General features: G+C 54.2%; 2 protein-coding genes across 7 annotated transcripts in view; one reads left to right on the forward strand and one right to left on the reverse strand.

Annotated features, from left to right (window-relative positions):
- Positions 1-7609, forward strand: part of SERGEF (secretion regulating guanine nucleotide exchange factor) — a 216591-nt gene extending 208982 nt beyond the window's left edge. For 3 of the 5 annotated variants that reach the window (XM_028116952.2, XM_028116953.2, XM_028116954.2), the window contains one exon: positions 7259-7609. In XM_028116952.2, coding sequence (XP_027972753.1) covers positions 7259-7587 — 329 coding nt within the window. In that variant the 3' untranslated portion in view covers positions 7588-7609. The remainder of the gene's footprint in view (positions 1-7258) is intronic. The other 2 variants (XM_028116955.2, XM_028116959.2) reach the window with 1 other exon arrangement.
- Positions 7610-13724: 6115 nt separating this feature from the next.
- Positions 13725-19431, reverse strand: part of KCNC1 (potassium voltage-gated channel subfamily C member 1) — a 41747-nt gene continuing 36040 nt past the window's right edge. Inside the window, exons 3-4 of one of the 2 annotated variants that reach the window (XM_028116961.2) lie at positions 15821-16009; positions 13725-13789 (exon numbers count right to left, since the gene is read on the reverse strand). In XM_028116961.2, the coding sequence (XP_027972762.1) occupies positions 13725-13789; positions 15821-16009 (254 nt within the window). Of the gene's footprint in view, positions 13790-15820; positions 16031-19431 lie in introns of both variants that reach the window. The other variant, XM_088017549.1, reaches the window with a different exon arrangement.

Here is a 19431-nt window from a genome sequence, read left to right on the forward strand (position 1 = left end):
CAGTGTGAAAGGCCTGGGTGAATTCGGGAAGCAGCAGCAAGCCTGCGGGGCTGGAGCAGAGCCTTGGGAAGAGGAGTGACACAGCCAAGACCACAGAGGGCCTGGAGAGCCAGCTAAGAGTGCTGGTCTTGGGCTCTTTGGTGGTGGGAGACGGGAGGTTGTCCACAGGAGCTAGTCCACGCTCTGCTGCTGTCTGGAACCCCCACCCGGGCCAGCCACCTCTGCGTAAAGGATAGAGTCGCTGTTAACAGTTGTCCAGGCAAGAGAGGGTGAGGACCTGAACTTCTTTCTATCCTCAAGTCACCACCTAGACCTAAAACACTTCAGGAAACCTGAATTCTGGATTCTTCACACGCCATTCCTTGCTCACACAGCAGGACCCTAGGGAGCACCCCAGCAGTTACCTCCAGAGGGGTGGGATCCATGTGAGCTTGATGGCTGGACAGTCAGAAGTCTTTCCCAAATTTACCCAGCTCCCAGGCCAGCTGGGGCCACACTGACATTTACCGGCTTCCTGAATCCAGAGCCTTTTCCGCAAGGGTACTCAGACCTCACCTGCCCTGCCCCCCTCTGCCTGGAATGACAGAAGAGCAGCCCCTCCTGATGCTCGAGGTCTTTGACAGGAGACAAGGCGAACCTTCAGTTGCCCGGCTTCTTGCCCACATTCCTCCCGCCATTCCCCACCCTGGCCGAGGCGGGAGGGGCAGGGCCTGCGCGGCCTCCTCAGGCCTAGGCCCCAGCACTCACAAGGGCTCAGTGAGCTTTGTGCCCCTCTGCAGAGTGCTTCTTTCATCAGCTCCAGCTCTTGCCTCCCACCGCTGACCTGGTCCCCACGCAGATGGGCTGTTACTCTGTACCTTTCCCTAATTACCTGGGGAGCACGGTTTTTGCTAGAGAGGACGGTATATTAACAGAAGAGGCCCCTGGGTCACACTGCCCAGGTTTGAATCCAGCTCTGCTTCTTACCAGCTGTGTTACGTTGCATGGTGCATGCCATCCCTCTGGAAAACGGGGATAATGTTAGATTGTACCTCACGGTCTTGCTGGGGGGGATTCAATGAACTGTGTAGCACAGGGCCTGGCAGACGCTAAGCATTCAGTGATTTTTTTACACTTCACATGGTTTGGCACTAGCGAAGGCACCCGAGACTTGGGAGTCGTGGATTCTAGTCCTGGCTCAGAATGGCTGTGTGCCCAGGAGCAAGTTATCTCAGCCCTCTGAGCCTGGTTACCTCCTCTCTAACACGTAGGTCATAACACCTCAGAGGTTGCTGTGGTGATTAAGTGCCATTTGTGTGGAATTGGGAAGCACCATCCCGAGGTTGCAGCCCTCCTCCCCGCGGTCTGAGACGACAGCTAGAGCGCCAGCCACCACGTCCACATTCCCAGTGACAAGACAGAACAAGGAGCAAAGGGTGCATGCCATCCGTCTCTGAAGGCCGGGTGCCATAAGCTATCACGGAACCTTCTGGCCGACATCTCATTGGCCATACCCAGCTGCAAGAGGGGTTGGGAAATGTAGTCTTCATCATGTGGCTCGGAAGGAAGCTTTACCACACGCGCACTAGCACACGTGCTCAGGTGTTTGCCCCTCTTCAGCAAGGCTCTCCAGCAGAAATGCGGCCTCCTCCCTAGCACTGGGCTATAATCCCAGCACCATAAGGCCCTGTAAGGACCCAGGTTGCCAAGAAGCTCAGGCAGGTGCCACAAGGCCTGAACAGATTTGAGTGTTGTGTCCAGCCTGTGCCAGGACCCTGCCAGTCCCTAGGTTCCACTGCCCGCAGGGCTCTTAGGCTGACGCAAGTGTGGTGGGCCACAGGCCCAGCCAGCGCTCGTCACAGCCTGGCTCAGGCCAACTCCATTGAGCCCCATGAGCAGGGGCTCTGAACTCTTAAGAGGCTAGGGAATCCCCCAGTAACTGTGGTCTTTCCACCCAAGGCCCAGCCATGTGCCTCAAGGCCAGTAAAGTAGATCTGGATCAATCAGGTGGGTTTCCATGCCTCGAGGACCTGGTAAGTGTCAGGCCTGCGGCAGAGAGCCCTCCGTAAAGCCAGGAATCCCCCTGTAACCCACCTGCCTTAAACTGGGTGTTCCGTACTCCAGGTGGCTTAGGGAGAGGCCTACCGTAGGCCGTTCTCCTCCCTCTCACTTCTTTATGAGGACGGCCTGCACGGTAGCCTCTTGCTGAGGCTGGAGGGGGATATAGGAAACCGATTCTAAAACGCTGGAGGGGCTAGTACCTAAAGGTGTCTTCTCTTCAGGGGATAGCTAATCTTTCAAAGTTCAGCAGCCTGGTTTTTGTCCCATAGGAGATTTGTGGAAAGTGTTCAGAAACTCTGAGCTTCTTGTCCTTCTACCCCAGGCCTTTCCACCTGCCGGTGCCCCTCCCTCTCCTCTGTGCCGTTGGACACTGGTGTGGTCTTTCTTGCCTTGCCCTCCTTTCCCCGTGGTCTCTTCATTCGTGGGCATGAGCTCTCACCAAGTGTCAGGCACTGTGCTGGGGCATTATATATGTCACCTCATGCAGCCCTCCCCCTAGCAGCCCTGTGACAGAGACGGGGACAGAGGTACCACGACCACGCGGATGTTTGGGAGTGTGGGACCCAGGACAACCTAGCACAGCCCACAGCAAATAGTGTATATTCTACACGTGTGCCACGGGCCGGCAGAGGATGACCCACCGGCCACATCTGACCTGTGGCCTGTTTCGGATGGACTTGCAAGCCAAGAATGGTTTTGAAAGGGTTGCAATAAAGAGGAAGAATATGCAACAGAAACCAAATGAGGCTCTCAAACCTAAAATATTTACTCTCCGCCTTTTTAGAATGAATTTGGCAAGGCCTGGTGTATCATATGCAGAGTCGGCCCGGATTCTGGAGCCACACTGCCCGATTTCTGGTGCCTCTGCGTCAGCCTCTGTGAAGGGGGGATAGTCTGTGAGACACAGCTGCCTCCCGGGGTTGTTGGAATTAAATGAGATGAAGAATATAAAACACCTAACTTCAAGTAGGCTTCTTTGGAAGTATTGGGGGAGGAAATTTCTGGCCCTTGGCCAGGCTTCTCGACCCAGTGGGCATGAAAGCCCTGGCTGCAGGCCTCTGGCTGGCCCGGACCCTCCGTGCGAGTGTCCTTTGGCAGGAGGGGAGGGACCTGCCAGCCGGTGTGCCGCGTCCTGCCAGCGGGGGTGTGGGGGGCACGGGGGGGTGCGGGGGTGGCTCAGGTCCGCCTTCCTCCCGCCCGCACTCCTGCTGACCGTCAGCTGCTGCCACTCCCCGGGCCCGGGCACCAAGCCCACGCCAGGTGCTAAGCGAGGCCCAAAGGTACCAAGCCGCTTGCACTTCCCCACCTCGGGCCTCACACCACTGTAGGAGCCACAGCCCCGGGCCCGTCCTCTCTGCGGGCATTTCCTCACCCGTGGGCCAAACACGGAGACATCTGTGTTCCCCCAAACCCAAGCTTTTGGCCCACGATTGCCTTCCTACTGGGGGGAAGGAAAAGGAAGGGTAATCCCTGGCCAGCCAGCCTCCCCCTGTGAAAAACAGATTTTCAGTGGATAAAGAGTGAAATGTAAAGATTAAATAAAATAAAACAAAATCATTGAAAAATCAAAAAAAGAATATTTCCTGATAGGAGAGGGATGGGCTTTCAATTCTTAGAAGCAGTAGAAGAAATTATAGAAGATCAATGAATTTTATTACAAAGAACCAAAAAGCTTATGTTTTATATCAAAAGACCCAAAACAGAATTTTAAGTCGAACTGAGAAAAAATATTTATGCCAGATATGGCAGAGAAAGAATTAATATTTTTAAAACAAAAATCTTTAAAACAAGAAGGTTCTTAACAGAGAACAATAACAAATATTTATACAATACTATGTGCCGGGCACCATTCTGAGTACTTCATACGTACTTACTGATTTAATTCTTGTAAACAAGTTTATGGTAACAGTACTATTGTCCCCATTTAACAGATGAAGGAACTGAGGCATAGATGCTAAGTAACTTGCCCAAGGTCACTCAGCTAATAAATGGAGGAGCAAGGGCACCTGGGCGGCTCAGTTGTTAAGCGTCTGCCTTCGGCTCAGGTCATGATCCCAGGGTCCTGGGATCGAGCCCCGCATCGGGCTCCCTGCTCAGCATAAAGCCTGCTTCTCCCTCTCCCCCTCCCCCTGCCTGTGTTCCCTCTCTTGCTGTCTCTCTCTCTCTCTCTGTCAAATAAATAAATAAAATCTTTAAAAAAATAAAAAAATGAATGGAGGAGCTAGGATTTGAAGCCAGACCATCTGGCCCTTGGGTCTGACACTTTAAAGCCTTCTATACTAAACAGAAAAAGATAACGAAGCAGACAGTACACAAAAGAGGAAATACAAATATCTGAGAAACATAAGAATTATCTTTCAGTTTCTCTGGCAGTAAAGTACCAATAAAAACAATGAGATACTTTTTCTGTCTTCAAATTAGAGAAGATTTTTAAACTATAATAAGCAATAAATACTGGCAATTCTGAAGCGCAATGGAGACTTCCGCAGGTTGCTGTAGTTGTATTCAGGTGGCCTTTCTGAGAAAATACTGTGGAAGCATTCAGAACAGCACCCAGGAATCTCAAAAAAGTCCATGCCAGTTGACAAGGAATTCCCATTCTAAGAATCTAATTTGAGAAAGCAGTGAGACAAAGATTCACATGCAAAGATGTCATAGGAATATTATTCCAAATAATGAAAGATTAGAAACAACCTGTGTATCTGATAATAGGATACAGGTTAAGGAAAACTGTTGAATCTCCACAGTGGACAATTAGGCAGTCATTTTGAAGGAATTTGTTTAACAAAAGATACCAGAGGCAAAGTGAAGAGACATACCATGGACTTGTGGGAGAAGACACTTAGAATGCATAGCACAGCGAAGATTTATGTAAATAAAAGAACACACAAAAAAACCTTACAAATCAGTAAGAAAAGGGCAAACAAAAACAGGTAAAGAATGTGCAGAGGCCATTCATAAGAAGAGGCAACTCAGGGCGAAACGCGAAGTGACAATCCCTCTCACTAGTAGTCTGGGAAATGCAGATTCATGCGTTGTACTTAGCAGAATAGCAAGAGTCTAACGACAAAGAGGAAGTATTCAGAGCCATCGCTGATGGGGCTGGATGGGCCTGCAGGCACTGTGGACAGCTCTTAGGCCATACCGAAATCCAAACACGTGACTCCACCACCCTCACACTTCTAGGGTCCAAGCCTGCGCAAACACCAAGGAGACATGCTCAAGAACGTTCGTGGTAGTACTGCTTATAATAGAAGCGAAATTACTGTTATTGTATAATATTGTACATTATATATTGCATAATAAAATAATAAAATAGCAACAGTCATTAAAGAACTGTCCAGTAGAAGGGAAATGGATAAGTAAAATCTGACTTCTACATAATGGGATACTATGCACAGTAAAATAAATGAACTAGATCTCTAACTATTGGCTCATATAAATTTCAAAAAACAATGCTGAGTGTAAAGAGCAAGTATAAAAAAGATATCTCAATGATACTATTTACGTAAATGTTTAAAACAAACTAAAAACCTGACATAGTATTCAAGGACATATAGGTAGAAAGTATAAAACCAGCACGCCAGTAATGAACACCGGCTTGGAAACAGTGGCTTTTTGCTGGGAGACGTAGCTAGAGGGCAAGAATAAGGGGTGGGGCTTAGACTGTTTCTTTATGATTTTTTTTTTTTTAAGGGGAGGGTTGAAGCACATACAGCAAAATGTTGACTAATGTTCTAAGTCTGGATGGGGTATGTGTCTTTTCTGTTAAATTATTTTCTGTACCTTTCTGCATATTGAACAATTTCAAAATTCCGAAGTATTTTTAATTAACTTTTTTAATAATTTGCGGTTCTGTGGAGAAATACTTGTGTTCTAATAGTGAGGGACGAAAGCAGGACAAAATATACACAAATATTTATAAATTTCACAATCAAAGGTCTCACTAAAATATTCATACTCATGGCAAGACTCAAAGTCTGCTTTTTCTTTACACTCATGCATATTTTCCGTTTTTTGTCATGAAGATGTATTAGTTTAATAAACTGGACAAAAAAAATATTTTTGACGACTATAGAAAAATATGAGTGAGTTTGGCCCCAGGAAAGCATCTAAAAGCTAGGAGGAGGGTATATGGTGGGGTGTGGGCATCACAGGCTGTTGGAGAGATCTGCCCTTGGATGCTGGCCTGGAGACTCTCTGGCTCTATGACTGCGTTCGTTCCATCTTTTACCCCATCAGTGAGCCCCTCTTGAGCACCCGGCGAGGGACACAGCAGTAAACGGGACATCCACGGTCCTTCCCTCCCTGTAGGGCAGTTAGCCAGTGAGAGGGACCAGTCGCCACCCAAGTCATCGGTCCACCGCCAAGTGCGAGGGCCCCCATGAGGGCAGCGTCCGGGGGTGATAACAAGGATCCGAGTCGGCTTGGGTGGCCAGGGAATCTGGCTGCAGAGCGACACTGAACTGGAATTTAAAAAAAGATGAGGACGTCCGGAGCCCAGTGAAGAGAGGGTCTCGAGAGAAAGGCTCCACGGGGCCCATATAAGGAAGTGGGAGAAGCCAGCGGCTCTGGAATGCAGGGGGTGGGGGGACAGTTGCACGAGGGAGGCCAGCAAGGTCATCAGGAACCAGATCGCTCGGGGCCTCACCGGCCAAGGAAAGGCCCTGAAGCGTGTGGGAAGTCCCTGAAGGCTTTGGAGCTGGGGAGTGATGTGGTCAGACCTGCAGTGGTCAGAGATCACCTAGACTCTCGCTGAAGATTGGGGTGGATGGTGAGCAGCCCAGTTAGTCTGTTGGCTGTTGGCCTGACCTCACGTGTGGGAGAATGGGGTCGGAACCAGGGGGTGGCAGCGGAGATGGAGAGACCCTGAAGGATTTGAGGTATTTCTGAAGGGCAGCGTTGGCAGGTCTTGGATCGTGGAGGGTTGGGGCCGGTGGTAGAGGAGGGAAGGGCCAAGGAGGAAAGCCAGGTTTGGGATGGCAACGGCTGGGCGTTGGTAGGAGTGGGAGACACTGAAAAGGCTCTAGGGGGCAGGGTGGAAGTAGTGCGCGTGCTGTAGTGTGAGCAGGGGTAGTGAGCATGCCACCACGTGTGGTTGAACTTTGGTTTCTTCGTGTGTAAACTGGGCTTTATTGTGCTCCCTGTGCCCCCAGGGTGAGTATTTCAGCCCTGTTCTCAAAACCTCTTCTAGAGCAGTCTTCTCTCTCTTTCACAGGAGGGACGTGTTACTCTTGGGGCTGGAACGAGCATGGCATGTGCGGGGATGGCTCCGAAGCCGACATCCGGGCCCCGAAGCCCGTGCAGGCTCTGCGGTCGTCACTGGGACTCCTTGTGGGCTGTGGGGCTGGCCACTCCCTGGCCCTCTGCCAGTTGCCGGCCCTCCCTGAGTTGGTCACTGGCTCTTCCCTGGATGCCCCTGAGGACGCTGAAGATCAGGAAACCATGGACAAAGAGAGAAGCCGGAAGGAAAGGCAACCAGACACTTCTACCCAGACCCAGTCTGGCAGGTCCAGAAATGGGGGGCTTGGGACAGAGGCCCTTTAATAAAGCGACTTTTCCCACCCAACGTGTTCCCAGAAGATTACTTGGTCAGGTTGTAGGGTTGGCCTGAGAAGGGCCCTGGAGGCACTATGGTTGGGCTGACCACAGGCCAGGATGATGGGAGGCCGCCTGGCCAGTGTCTGGGGTCCAAGGACACAGGCAGATGGGAACAAGGACCCTCATGAGGGCAATAACAAGAACCCAAGTTGGTTGCATGGCTGGGGAATCTGGTCTCTAAGCGACATTTAAGCTAGAATCACCAAAGGACATGGAAAACAGGCTCCAGCCTGTCTTCACCTGGTGGGGACAGAAAACCCAGCCCCATCCCCTGTGGTTGGTATGGTCCAGCAGCCTTTGACTCTCAGCGCCCGGATGGTTTGAGGAGATGGAGGTACCCTGGTCAGGTAGGTGGGTACTCGGACGGGAAGGAGTTCTTGTCTTGGTGACTAGGTGCCGGGAGAAGGGAGAAGGCTCTGGACAGGGGGCTGGAAGGAAGTGGCGATGAGTGAGTGGAAGAAGAGACAGGAATTCTGGGAAGACCTAACAGAGGAGACGCCTGGGACAGACAAGGGAATGTAGAACCAGTGAACTCTCAGAAGATCGGTGTCTTCATCCAAGCCAGGCAGGAGCCTGGATCTGGTCTGTATAATTTATAGCCAGGCTGTATAGTTTCAGATGAGGGATGGGCCACAGCATGGGAAGGGGAGGCTGACCCTAGCCCCTGACATCTGCCCCTCAGCCCTTCTTGCCTCTGCAGGAGGAAGGCGTTCAGGTAAAATGGGGACCAGGCCAGACCATAGGCCCCAGGCTTCCCCAGGTGGCAGCTGTGGCCTGGGGGGACATAGTGCCTCTCTGCCTTAGAAAATGGCTTTTCTGGGGGGACTGTGTGGCGGTGTCACCAGCTAGCTAGCCCAGTCTGTGGCACACCACTTTTCCACACCACCTTCCCTCTGTGACTCAGGAGAGGATTGGCTCTGTGAGGGCTAGGCTTTAGGAAGTTACAAAACCCCAGGACGTCAGAGGACCAGAGAGATGACCTCCTAGCCTGGTGGCCTTCAAAGTGCATTTGTTAGAGCCCTAGAAGTCTGAGAATTCAGTGTCCACCTGGTGGGCCATGGGTGAAGGAAAGCCATGTGAACAGAGGTCCGGGTCCCCACCCTCCACCTTATTCACAGCAGCTTTATTTTCATCTATATTATGTACTGGACTTCACACAAGATTTCACTTGACAAGGGGTCCTTGAGAAAGTTTTGAAACCACTGGTCTTATCCAACATTTTCGTTATTCATCTGGGAAAACAGAGGCCTATAAAGGGGAAGGGGCCGCATACATCACTCCTGGCCCAGGGTCCTGATTGGGAGTTGACCCATCCAGAGCCTTGAGCCAGACCAGGGGGGCAGATGAGGGGCACCCCTGGGACCAGGAGTGGGTCGGCTCAGTGGAGTGGGGATGAGGCAATCCTGAGCTCCCCAGGCCTGAACCTAGAGACCACCCATAGCCCTTGGCTGCCCTTGAACACCAATGCATGGAGTCCTGCTCCCGATATTGTATCCTAGACACAGCACTGCGCTGGCCAGCAAAGCCCTTGGGTGCCCGCCTCCCAGAACCAGTAGAGGCTTGAACGGCCTCTAAGCACTTCTGCAATGAGAAGGACATCTCTGTGCACTTGGAGCTGCTCTTGCCAAGATTCCTATCTTGCCAAGATGGAGCAATGGATGGCCCAGGGATGACCCATACTGGAGCAAGCCCGCAGTTACTGCCGCCCCCCCCCCCCCCCCGCCACAGTCCTGCAGGCGAAATGATCAACATCAGACACATAGGCCGGAAAGCAGCCCCACGCGGCACAGTACCCAGGCCCATACTTCCCAGACGGGCTTACTGCTCACGGGGAGCCAGCACACTGTCTCCCGCAGCACGGGGCTCCCTCCAGCCTCCTTCAGCACTGGCTGGAAGAAGCCCCAGGTCCAAGTCTTCTGCTGAGCCCCGGTGCCTCTCCCGAGAAAGACGCATCCCAGGGCTCCTTCCCAGCCTGAAACGAGCAGGCTGTGTCAGCCCTGAACCTCAGACTCTGGCTCAGAAGCTGATTCAGAGCCTTCTTGCAGGCCTGCGGGCCCAGGCCATCTGCACGCGGTGCAGTGAATGGCTCCCAGCTCTAGACGGCACCGCAGACGGCTCCGTCACCTCGGGTTCCTCCACGATGCCTTCCCTACGGCAGCCGCCGGGCTTTCTGCAAGCCCGTCCACTGGACCTGATGAGTGCCCAGAAACTCCAGGGGGTTGTCGACAGGGTTGCCCAGATGTTTTCCGGACCCTTTGATTCCTGTGGTCATTCTCAGACTTGGAGATGTCCACGCCCCTCATTCCAAATAGACCCTGGGCTCTTCGAGAGCAAGGGACCCGGTCTTGGTGGATTCTGGAACCCCTTCACCAAGGATGGGCCCTGATCCACGGAGGAAGCGCCCGGGAAGTGTTAACGAATGAACTGATGAGTACACTCTTAGGGCCACCATGAGGTGGGGAGGCTGAATGAGGGGGTCACACCCCCTCCCACCCGCCTGTCGTCTGCTTGTCTCTTACACGTGGGTGAGGACTGTACCGTGCAGTCAGAACTAGGTGATAGTGAAGGTCAGTATCCTCCGCCAGGTTAGCTAATGTGCCATGGGGGCCAGTGCGAGTAAATACCCACCCATTTTTAAAAATTCCTTTTTTTCTGATAGGCCAAGTAGATTGGCCTTTGTATTCCTCCCGCATGAGAAGGAGGAAGGGAACAGAAGAGGGGCATGAGCCCCACCGTGTGCTCACAGGTCTTGGGCCTGGCGTCTGCGGAGACTGTGTATGGTCACCACATTCCAGGTGTGAGTGGGCTGTTCATACCCTCACCTGTCTGCCACATACTCTCCCTTCTGGGCCACAGGCAGCCCCCCTTCCCTTGATACCCCCACCCTCTTGGTTCCAGTAGGCCGTCAGATCCAAACTAGATGAGGCTGTGCTTGCAAAGGTGAATCTGGGCCCTGGGCTCAGAGGAAAGCGCTCTTTCCCTGCCCCTGCCCTCCCCCCACCCCACCCCCACCCCGAGGCACCTGCTTCTTCCGAGGAAAGAGACTTAGTAATAGATGGGACTTAGGAGTTAGCACATTAGGTGGGACACGGTGGGACGGACAGAGAGAGGGAGGGCAGTTGTTCAAGCAGGAGAGTGAGGTGGCCAGACGTGTGTATGGAAGGCTCTGAGCAGCATGTAAAGTGGCCGCTTCCCTCATACCCACGGTGCTTCATGAAGGACGGCAGGAGGCCGGGTCCTGAGGGCCCTGGGATTTAGGACCAGACACGCTAGTGTTCCTATCAATTCCGGGTTCCAGTCCCAGGAGGGCCCCAGTTAGCTTAGCTGAGATGGCTTCACCTGAGCCCTGGAGTCAGCCCGCCGAGGTTAAAATCTTCCTTCATCTTTCATTGGCTGGGTGCCGTTGGGCCAGTTACTTAGCCTCTCTGCATCTGTCCTCTAGGCTCTAAAACGGGCTGGTGGAATTACTGTGGCCTGTCATTAGACCATGTTTCCCAGATGCCCCCCATGTGCAGACGCTCGGTGTATGTTCATCTCTTTTCCCCATTAGCTACTATGTCCTGGAAAACCCACATTGCAGATGGCTTTGTGTTTAGTCCACTTGAGGCCACCAGAGGTGCTTCCTCCAGGCTGGGTCCCAGTAGAGTGAACACGATGTTCCCTGCGGCAGCTGAGGCTGCTTGGCTTTCACATCCCGATACTTGTGAACGGCTGTGACACACATAGTGTGACCTGGCAGTTCTTTGGCTGCATGGCCCCTTGGGCCTTACTGTACCCATTGCCCCACCAACCCCCCGCCCTTGGTTCCTGGGCCACACAGGCAAAGGCTCCAAGGGGACAAGGCACTGCTGGATGAGAATTCACACCCACCTTCAGCCTCCCCCCCACCCATCTGACGGCTGACTCAGGCCATGCTGGGGGCATCAAGGGAGCTGAAATCCAGGGAGAGTGACACCCACTTGTTTGTGGCCCTGGGAAGACCATTCTTTTCTGCGGACCTCACTTCCTCATCTATAAAATGCTCAGAGGCTGACGGCCATGACCGTTAGGGACTTTCCACCTGAACATTCCTGGATTCTCCAATGAATAAGAAGAGAATTGGAACCCAGTCCCTACTCTATCCCCCATGAGAAACCAAGTGAACAACCCGTGCAAATCAAGATCCCCAAGAGAGGGCTCCTCCCCCTCAAGATGCCTCCCGGCTGAGTGTGATGTGTGCAGTAACGTGGTCTGGCAAACTGGACGCAGCAGGGTGCAGCTGGGCAGGGCACCCAGACCTGTCAGTCAGCCCCCTGCCTCTGCCACCATCAGATTCATGAACGGCCCTACAAGGGGTGTGATGAAGGTCTGCACGGGGACTGGGAGCTCTGACATGGCCAGATTCAAGGAGTCATCAATATGGCAGGACTCGCAGAGAAGTTTCCGTGTCAGTGAACCCCCTAGAGGCTGTGCTCCTTTTAGGGTCAAGTCTTGGTATGCCCCATCCCTTCTGAGAACTGTCTCCCTCCCCGGACCAAACTGGAAGAGCCTGTTTTTTCCCAGCAGGAGGACAGCCAGCACCTTGGCTAAGTCCTCGAGACCAGAGGTGCCAGGGTTCAGGCTTACCCCAGCTCAGCCCAGCCCAGCAGGCCTGATCACAGGCAGAACCGAATTGTGACACTGCCCAGGGCAATAAAAATCCGAGAATCCGTGCTTCATCTCAAAAGTCAGCTTTTTATTATTGAGGGCCAGGGCCCAAGGAGGGGAGGGTGTTGAGCTAAAGCAGCATTGCTCTCTTTCCAGGAAATGTTGCGAGCTGCAGTGAAAGCTCGAGATGTTGCATTTTTTTTTCAACTCAAGCATGTGTTTTTCAAAAATATCATCCTTCCCCACCCCCCACCCCACCACTAATTTTAGAATCAGATCAAAGCCAAGCTACTGTCCTCTGTTTCTGTTGGGAAAATACTATATTTATTCAAGATGCAGAAGTGGGTCTCTGCAAACCTCCGATTGCTTCAGGAAAACAAATCTGCTTTAGACTATACAGAAACCATGATACAAAATTTATTTCATGCTAGAATCGCTTTGCATAACATTGGGCATGCAGTTTTTTACTCTGAAGTACTAAATTGCATACAATGCCAGGTTGTGCCTTAATAAAGGTGGAGGAGGGCCGCCCCTCCCGTGGTCCTGATCTTTTGGTGCTCTAAAGTAACACTCGGAAGTTCCGTACGAAGTAACACTCGGAAGATCCGTACGGTGTGGGTTATTTACTATGAACAACTTGTTATGAGAGCTGGTCACACTGGATCTACACACCAAGAAGATGATAGAATCAACCTAGACTAGCCGCTGTCAGGGGTCTTGGGGAGACATCCGCTGGGTCACAAGCATGCCAGACAGAGGGAAGAAAGCAGCAGTGCGCGTTTCCACAATTCTATTTGGAGCAAAGTTCTCAGTTTCCATGTGAGAGATGCGCTATGAAGGTGAGGTCAATATGACCAATGACTGACCGACTGCCCTTTTTGGAACCTTGACTCTCAAGCTCGCGTACAAAAAGGGAAGCCATCCATTCCCCATCCCCATCCCCACCCCCACCCCCCGCTCCCAGAAACGTACAGGTTTCTACCAAACGCCGTTACAGTCTGGCTCCAGCAACGTGTATAAAAGTAAAGAGCTTTGAAAGAAAATAGAGGACTTTTGCTTTTTTTTTTTTTCTTGTTGTTTTTGTTTAGGGTGATCGTTACAGTTGCAGGAGGTTGGTGGGTTTGGTTTGCTGGGTTTTCTGTTTAACTTCATGCAAGTCATGCTAAGGAACCCCTCCTCCTCCCTCCCCGAATAAAATAAAATGTAAAAAAAAAAAAAAAAAAAGAGAGAGAGAGAGAGAGAGAGAGAAAGAAAGAAAAGAAGGAAAAGAAATCCTCTACGGTCAGTTACCATTTGGCCGTAGAAAAAGCTACGTCCGTCCTAGTACAAGACCTGGGCCACTCGGACTCGTCCGGCAAACCTGCATGGCGTGAATTTACTCTGTCCGAGGGTGAGGAGGGGCTGCTGGTCCACCCAGATGCTTAATAGCCACCAGTGTCCTCGGCCAAGCCGCCTGGTCAAGTCACTCTCACAGCCTCTGTCGGCATATACTTAGCAATGACAGGGCTTTCTTTGCAAAGATCTGTATGTAAAGAATACAATTAACACTTGAGCTTCTCTTCTTGGCTTTCCCATCCCGCTTGGTACTTAGTTTTTAAGGAAGGAGGAGGAAAGACAGAACAGCCGCATGCAGAGGCAGGCAGAGTCTTCTCCAGCTGGCCTGGTGTTCCCATGCAGTGAGCCGGCCCAGCGCGCCTCTCTTTCTCCCTCCTGGGGACCGGGTTGAGTCCCTAACTTTCCTACTCTGCATGTGGCTGAGGCACTGCAATTCTCCTGAGAAAAGCAAGTCCTCAGCACTGTCATGACTCCATGAGAACAGGGCCGGGTGGATGGGGGCGGGGGCACTTCACCCCTGGTGCCTCCCAAAGACTCTGGCACCCCCGTCTCTGTGGGACTGGGCAGCGGGTCCCACCTGTGGACGGTGGCTGCCGCTGGGCTCCCTCGGCCACTACAGGGAGATGGGGCTTCTTCTGTCCCACTCTCCCTGGGCTTCTGGAAGCACAGTGAAGAGACTCTCCTGTCTGCTCTTTCAGGTCACCCAGATTGATCCAGCATTCAAGGTGAAGGAGACAGGCAGCCCTTAAGAACTTACCGGGCAGAGCACAGCCACAGAGCCTCCCTGCTTTCCCCCTTCTTTCCCCTGGGCCACCCCTGCTCCTCGGACCCTAGAGCCTCCACCCAGGAGAAAGCCAGTTGCGAAGGGGAGCAACGGGCCTATCCATGGAAGGTGCCAAGGATGGGCCCGACTCAGGCCCGCAGCCCTCCACCATGCAGCACCATGCGGGCAGCAGTGTACGCCACACTGGGGTCCGAGGGACCTCCAGGCAGGGCAAGGAAGCGGGGGCCAGCTTGGATCAGGTGGGCACACTAAGCACCAGTGACCAGAAGGACTTCCCCATCTCAGCATAGATGCCTCTCCTCTCCTGGGTTTGGGTTGGCCCTTTATTTTAAATTCTGTGTTTTCTCCTTGTGTATTGTTGAACCGCTTCAAATACTGGAGCAGTTGCGAATGGCCACAGGCTACACCAACTATTGCTCTAAAAAAACCAACTATGGCTCCGGCCCAACCTACTTGCTCCGGTCAGCATGCATCCCATGTGAGCATGTGAGGCACTCCCAGACATGCATGAGTTGCCCAGCCAGTCCGATTGGCCAAGGATGGCTTCCTCTACCTTCCAGGCCAATGCCCGAAGCCTGGAGCTAGGGTGCTCTGGGCCCCCGCCTCAAGCTTCTCTCCAGCCCATGCTCAAGCTCTAGGAGAAGTCTTCGCCCCAGGGGGTCAGCCTCAGGTAAGCGTCTGATACAAGGAGACCTTGAACAGAGGCCACCGTGGAGCTCAGCCTTCACCAACCACAAGGGGGCGCTAACCACACCCGGGGCCGTGACCAGGGATGCAAGGTGCTGCACAGAGTCCTGCTTAACCTTCTCTCCGCGAGTTCTCTGCCACTAGCACTATTCTGACTCGCACACATCTTACCTCTGCAATGACACTGGCCTCACCCCCAAGCCATGATGCCACCTCTCTCCATGCCTCCCCTCCCACTGGCCTACAGATTCTCTTTAAAGGGTGCTCTTCCAGCTCATGGATCTTGGGTGGCTAAGCCCACAGGGTCCTGGCCAGGCCAGGCCCACCCTGTTGCTCTCTGCAACCAAGGGACAGGGGAGATCACTTTGCCTTCTTGGTCTCACCCGCCATCTGCCGGAGCAGCCTGGAGGGGTCAAGGCTCCCCTCACATCCCCAGGTGACCCCCTGCATGAGGGTCACAGACCCGTAGTCATCCAGCCTGTCCCCGAACACCCCTTCCTACCCCTCAGCTCAGTTCCAAACCCAGCTGCTGGGACCTCAAGTTCTCTCTGCCAGCCTGACATCCCACTTGGGAGAAAGGGACTCAGACCTCCAGAGACCACCCCGGTGGGGGGCTCCTTCTGCTCTGTGCCCCCCTCAGCGTGCCTGCCTGCCCCTCAGCACCCCTCCCCCGCCACCCCACCCGCCCACCTGCAGGAGCGCGAGGCGGCCCAGCTGATGCAGAGTGCCCCCGCCTCCCCTACATACCCTTTCTCATTCCTCCACCAGGTGGGCACGCGTACTCCCCGGTTGATAAGAGGAAGCAGGGTCCGTATCTCTCGCGGGTGCCCGAGCGAGTAAAGGGCAGGCCCTCATCAGGAGTGAGGGCCTGGTCTATGTGGGGGCAGTCTTCGTTCGCCAGCGCGGCCTTCGCCACCTCCCCATTCAGTTTGGAATCTTCAAACATATAAGCAGAAGCTATTGAGACACTGAAAACTGTTTAGTGGGGGAGGGGGACAGGCCAGAGGTGGGGCATTGGCAAAGGGCAGCCTGTCCCTGAGGACAGAAAAGCGAGTGGGCCGTGGAGGGAGGCACGAGGCTACGGGTCCCCAGCTCATTCGGGCAGCCTGTGGGCTGCCCACAGTGCAGGGAAGGGGGGGGGGGCTCCTGGATTTGCTCAAAGTTTGCAAAAAGATGAGTTGGTGATGGGTCCAGCAAGCGCAGTGCTGGGGGCCGGGCCCAGGGCCCAAGGCAGGGCCGATGAGACAGGATGGTGTGGATGCGGTCATGGGTAGGGGGCCAGACACAGAGCTCAGGGAGAAGACAGACAGACACGCAGAAAAACTCCAGTCCAGAGAGGTGGCCTTTTCAGACCTCTCTCTCTTGCTGACCAGAGCCTGGCTGCAGGCCATCCACATCTAGCTAGTTCCTCAAGGCTTCCCTAGCACTATCTAGACCCCATCTATCAACTCTACCCCCCACTGAGGGATCCCACCTCATCACACACTTCACACTGTCCTCCACACATACCCTAGCTCATCGCTCATCCTGCCTCCCACCCATTTGGATTCAACCTGGTCACTCCGTATGCCCCGCCCCCCACACAGACCAGGCCTGGTCACGCAGTCTCCTCTGTCCCCACACAGACCCAACTCAACCATTCAATCTGCTCCATCCCCCACGCAGACTCAAGCTGGTCACTCAGTCAGCTCCGATCCCCCACACCAATCACGCCGGTGTCGGCCATCCCGTTCTGCCCGCAGCGGGCCTGGTCAGCTTGCAAAGGCACAACAGGGATGTATGCATGAGGCAGTGACAGCAGGCCATGATTCGGGAGGGCCTCCCATTCCTCTGCCTCCTCACAGCAGCGTCCCGGCAAAGCAGAGCAAATGGACGTGTAAAGACAACAGTGGCGGATGGACTTGGGCAGGTAAAGAGTCTTGGCGTCTGCGACAGCCTGAGAAGGAACCTGGGAAGAGGTATGAGGACACATCTGGTGGGGGGCAAAGTGCGGCCAGAGCAAGGAGCTCTCCCTTTCCCAAGTCCAGGAGCAGAGGTGCGCAAGCTTCTGGAGCTGGCAGAGGTAGCTCTGTCTGACCTCAGCTCCCGCCCAACACTCTTGGGGACTGAGCCTGCCCCCTGCTCTCTGCCCTCAAGGCAGAATCTTCCAGACCAGGGTGGAGCAACTCAGTCCCCACGGTGGGCCCCTGGGGGCTTCCTCAGAGACTTCATCTGGGGGGAGAGCCTCAGGGGAAAGCGACACCAACATGGGTGTGAACACGAGGGGGGGGCTCTCCGAAAGACTAAAGAGGGGACCCTCCTCCATGACCCTGTTCACATCATGTAACTACACGCACGAGTGATCCTTCTCCACGTGCACACACTCAGCGTGCCTGTGGGTGGGATCACGGCCCGTGTACACATCATGTCACTACAAAGAGGCAGTCAGTCAAAAGAGAAATGGACCAATCAGGTTTATTCGTAAAGCAAATCCAAAAAAAAAAATCCCATCATAATTTTGGAACTTAAAAAAAAAGTCTGTCGTACAAGATGGCAAAGCATTTCACGTACAGTGCGTTTCTTGACAAATCCCAGGGGCTTCGCTCCCCGATTTATTCTGAACCAGAAAGGCCAGTTACCAAGGTAACTCTGACACCACGTGCCTGGGGCCTCTCTGGGGTCTGGGAGCTGCCTAGCACTTGGGGCGTGTCTGTGGGCACACACGTGTGCGCACAGACAAGGCCCGGCCTGCCTCCCATTCTGGCTGGCCCCTGTCTTCCCTCCCAGGGGAGGGGCTGAGGGAAGAAGGCAGCGGGGAGAGAGAAGGGAAGGAGTATCGGGGAGGTGAGAGTGGATGAGGATGCGGAGTTGGGGCTCCCAGTACTCTGCACAAATTGTCCTCAAGGGGAAAACAGCGAGTCGTACCCAGCAGCCTCTCGATCTGGGAGGGGAGCCAGGGTTTGCTGTCTCCCTGTTGGCCATAGTCTGTCTGTCAGTGGAGGCATCTACAGCCGGTAGTTCTGGGGGTGGGTCAAAGGTGGGTGGTAGAGCCTGACAGCCTTCCTTTGGCTCTGAGTGCTGAGCCCCTGCCCACCGGCTCTGCCCCTTAGTGCCCTGCCCCTGGAGAATGGAGCTCCCTGGGCCTTTAAAAGGTCCCAAGTTGGGCTGGTTTTCCCTACAGGGGCTGGGGGCAGGGGCAGCCCTCAGGCATCCCAAGGTGGGTGTGAGCTGGACAAAGCCTCCAGGACACCCCTGGGGCATGCTGCTCCTCTCAACCACGGTGACCTTTGAGGGGAAGCTATGACTGGGTGGGTGTGTTCAGGTCTTGTTCTGTGAAGGAGCCAGCCTCCCTAGGCAAGTGGCTTATCTGCGGTTTGGGGTGCTCTCGGAAACTGGGAGCATTCTCCCTCCCCAACTCCAGAGGGGTGGCTGGAAGAGAGAGAAACCAAGGAGGGGCCAACTCTGTAAACCTGGGGAACCCGTGAAGGAGGCCAGAGGTGCCAGTGCACCCAAGCCTCCCTGCCCTCCTGCCCCCACCCTGTCCTCCCCCCGGGAGCCTTGGTTCCCACCCGTTCCCCAGAAGGCTGTGAGCCCTGCTGGCCCCTCAGCCCCCACTCGCCCCGCCGGCCTGCAATGATGAAATGACAGCATGGGCAGCGTCTCACGGAGATGGTTTCCAGGCTTTGAAATGGGCTGAGATAGATGAGCATCTGCAAGAGGGTCATTTTTTTTTAAACTTTGGAGCAAGGAGAACCCGGTGTCTGGGCCCTTGGCCAGCGCGGCTGGCTTTTCTGCCCTGCTCTCTGAGCAGCGCCGACGTACTTACTGTTCACACCAGCAGCGGGCGCCAGGCGGGGGTGGGGGGGCACACGCCGGACTGGGGCGGGGGGTGGTTTGCTGGGCATTTCCTTGGGTTTAGCCCCGAGGGGTCTGCCCAGCGGGGGGCTCAGGGAAAAAGTCCCAGGCTAAGTGGGGACAGTCTGTGAGAGACATGAGCAGAGTATAATCACAAGAACTGGCACAAGTCATGCAACAAAACGAGGAGAGAGAGAGAGAGAGACATGATTAGTGGAGAGAGAGAGAGAGAGAGAGAAAATGTGAACAACACAGAAAAGAGCACCCATGCCTGGCCCTCAGAGAGGGTTCGCTTCCCTACTACTCCCCACTCGGCCCGCCCGGGGGCCTCGAGGACCCCACTCCGGACCCCCCGCTGCCCACCCTGGCCCTCTATCCCGAACAACAACTCAGTCAGCCCATGTGGAGGGCCCCTGCCCACACCCTGTCTGTCACCTCTGCCCACTCCTGTCACCCTCCCTGCCCCACAGACTACCGCCCCTCCCAGCAGCCACTGCGGCCCGGCCGGGGAAGGTGGAAGGCCA

Source organism: Eumetopias jubatus, unplaced genomic scaffold (genome assembly GCF_037043125.1).
Source record: "Eumetopias jubatus isolate StellerSeaLion01/CBP00866 unplaced genomic scaffold, mEumJub1_p1.0 scaffold_13, whole genome shotgun sequence".
NCBI classification, from domain to species: domain Eukaryota; kingdom Metazoa; phylum Chordata; class Mammalia; order Carnivora; family Otariidae; genus Eumetopias; species Eumetopias jubatus.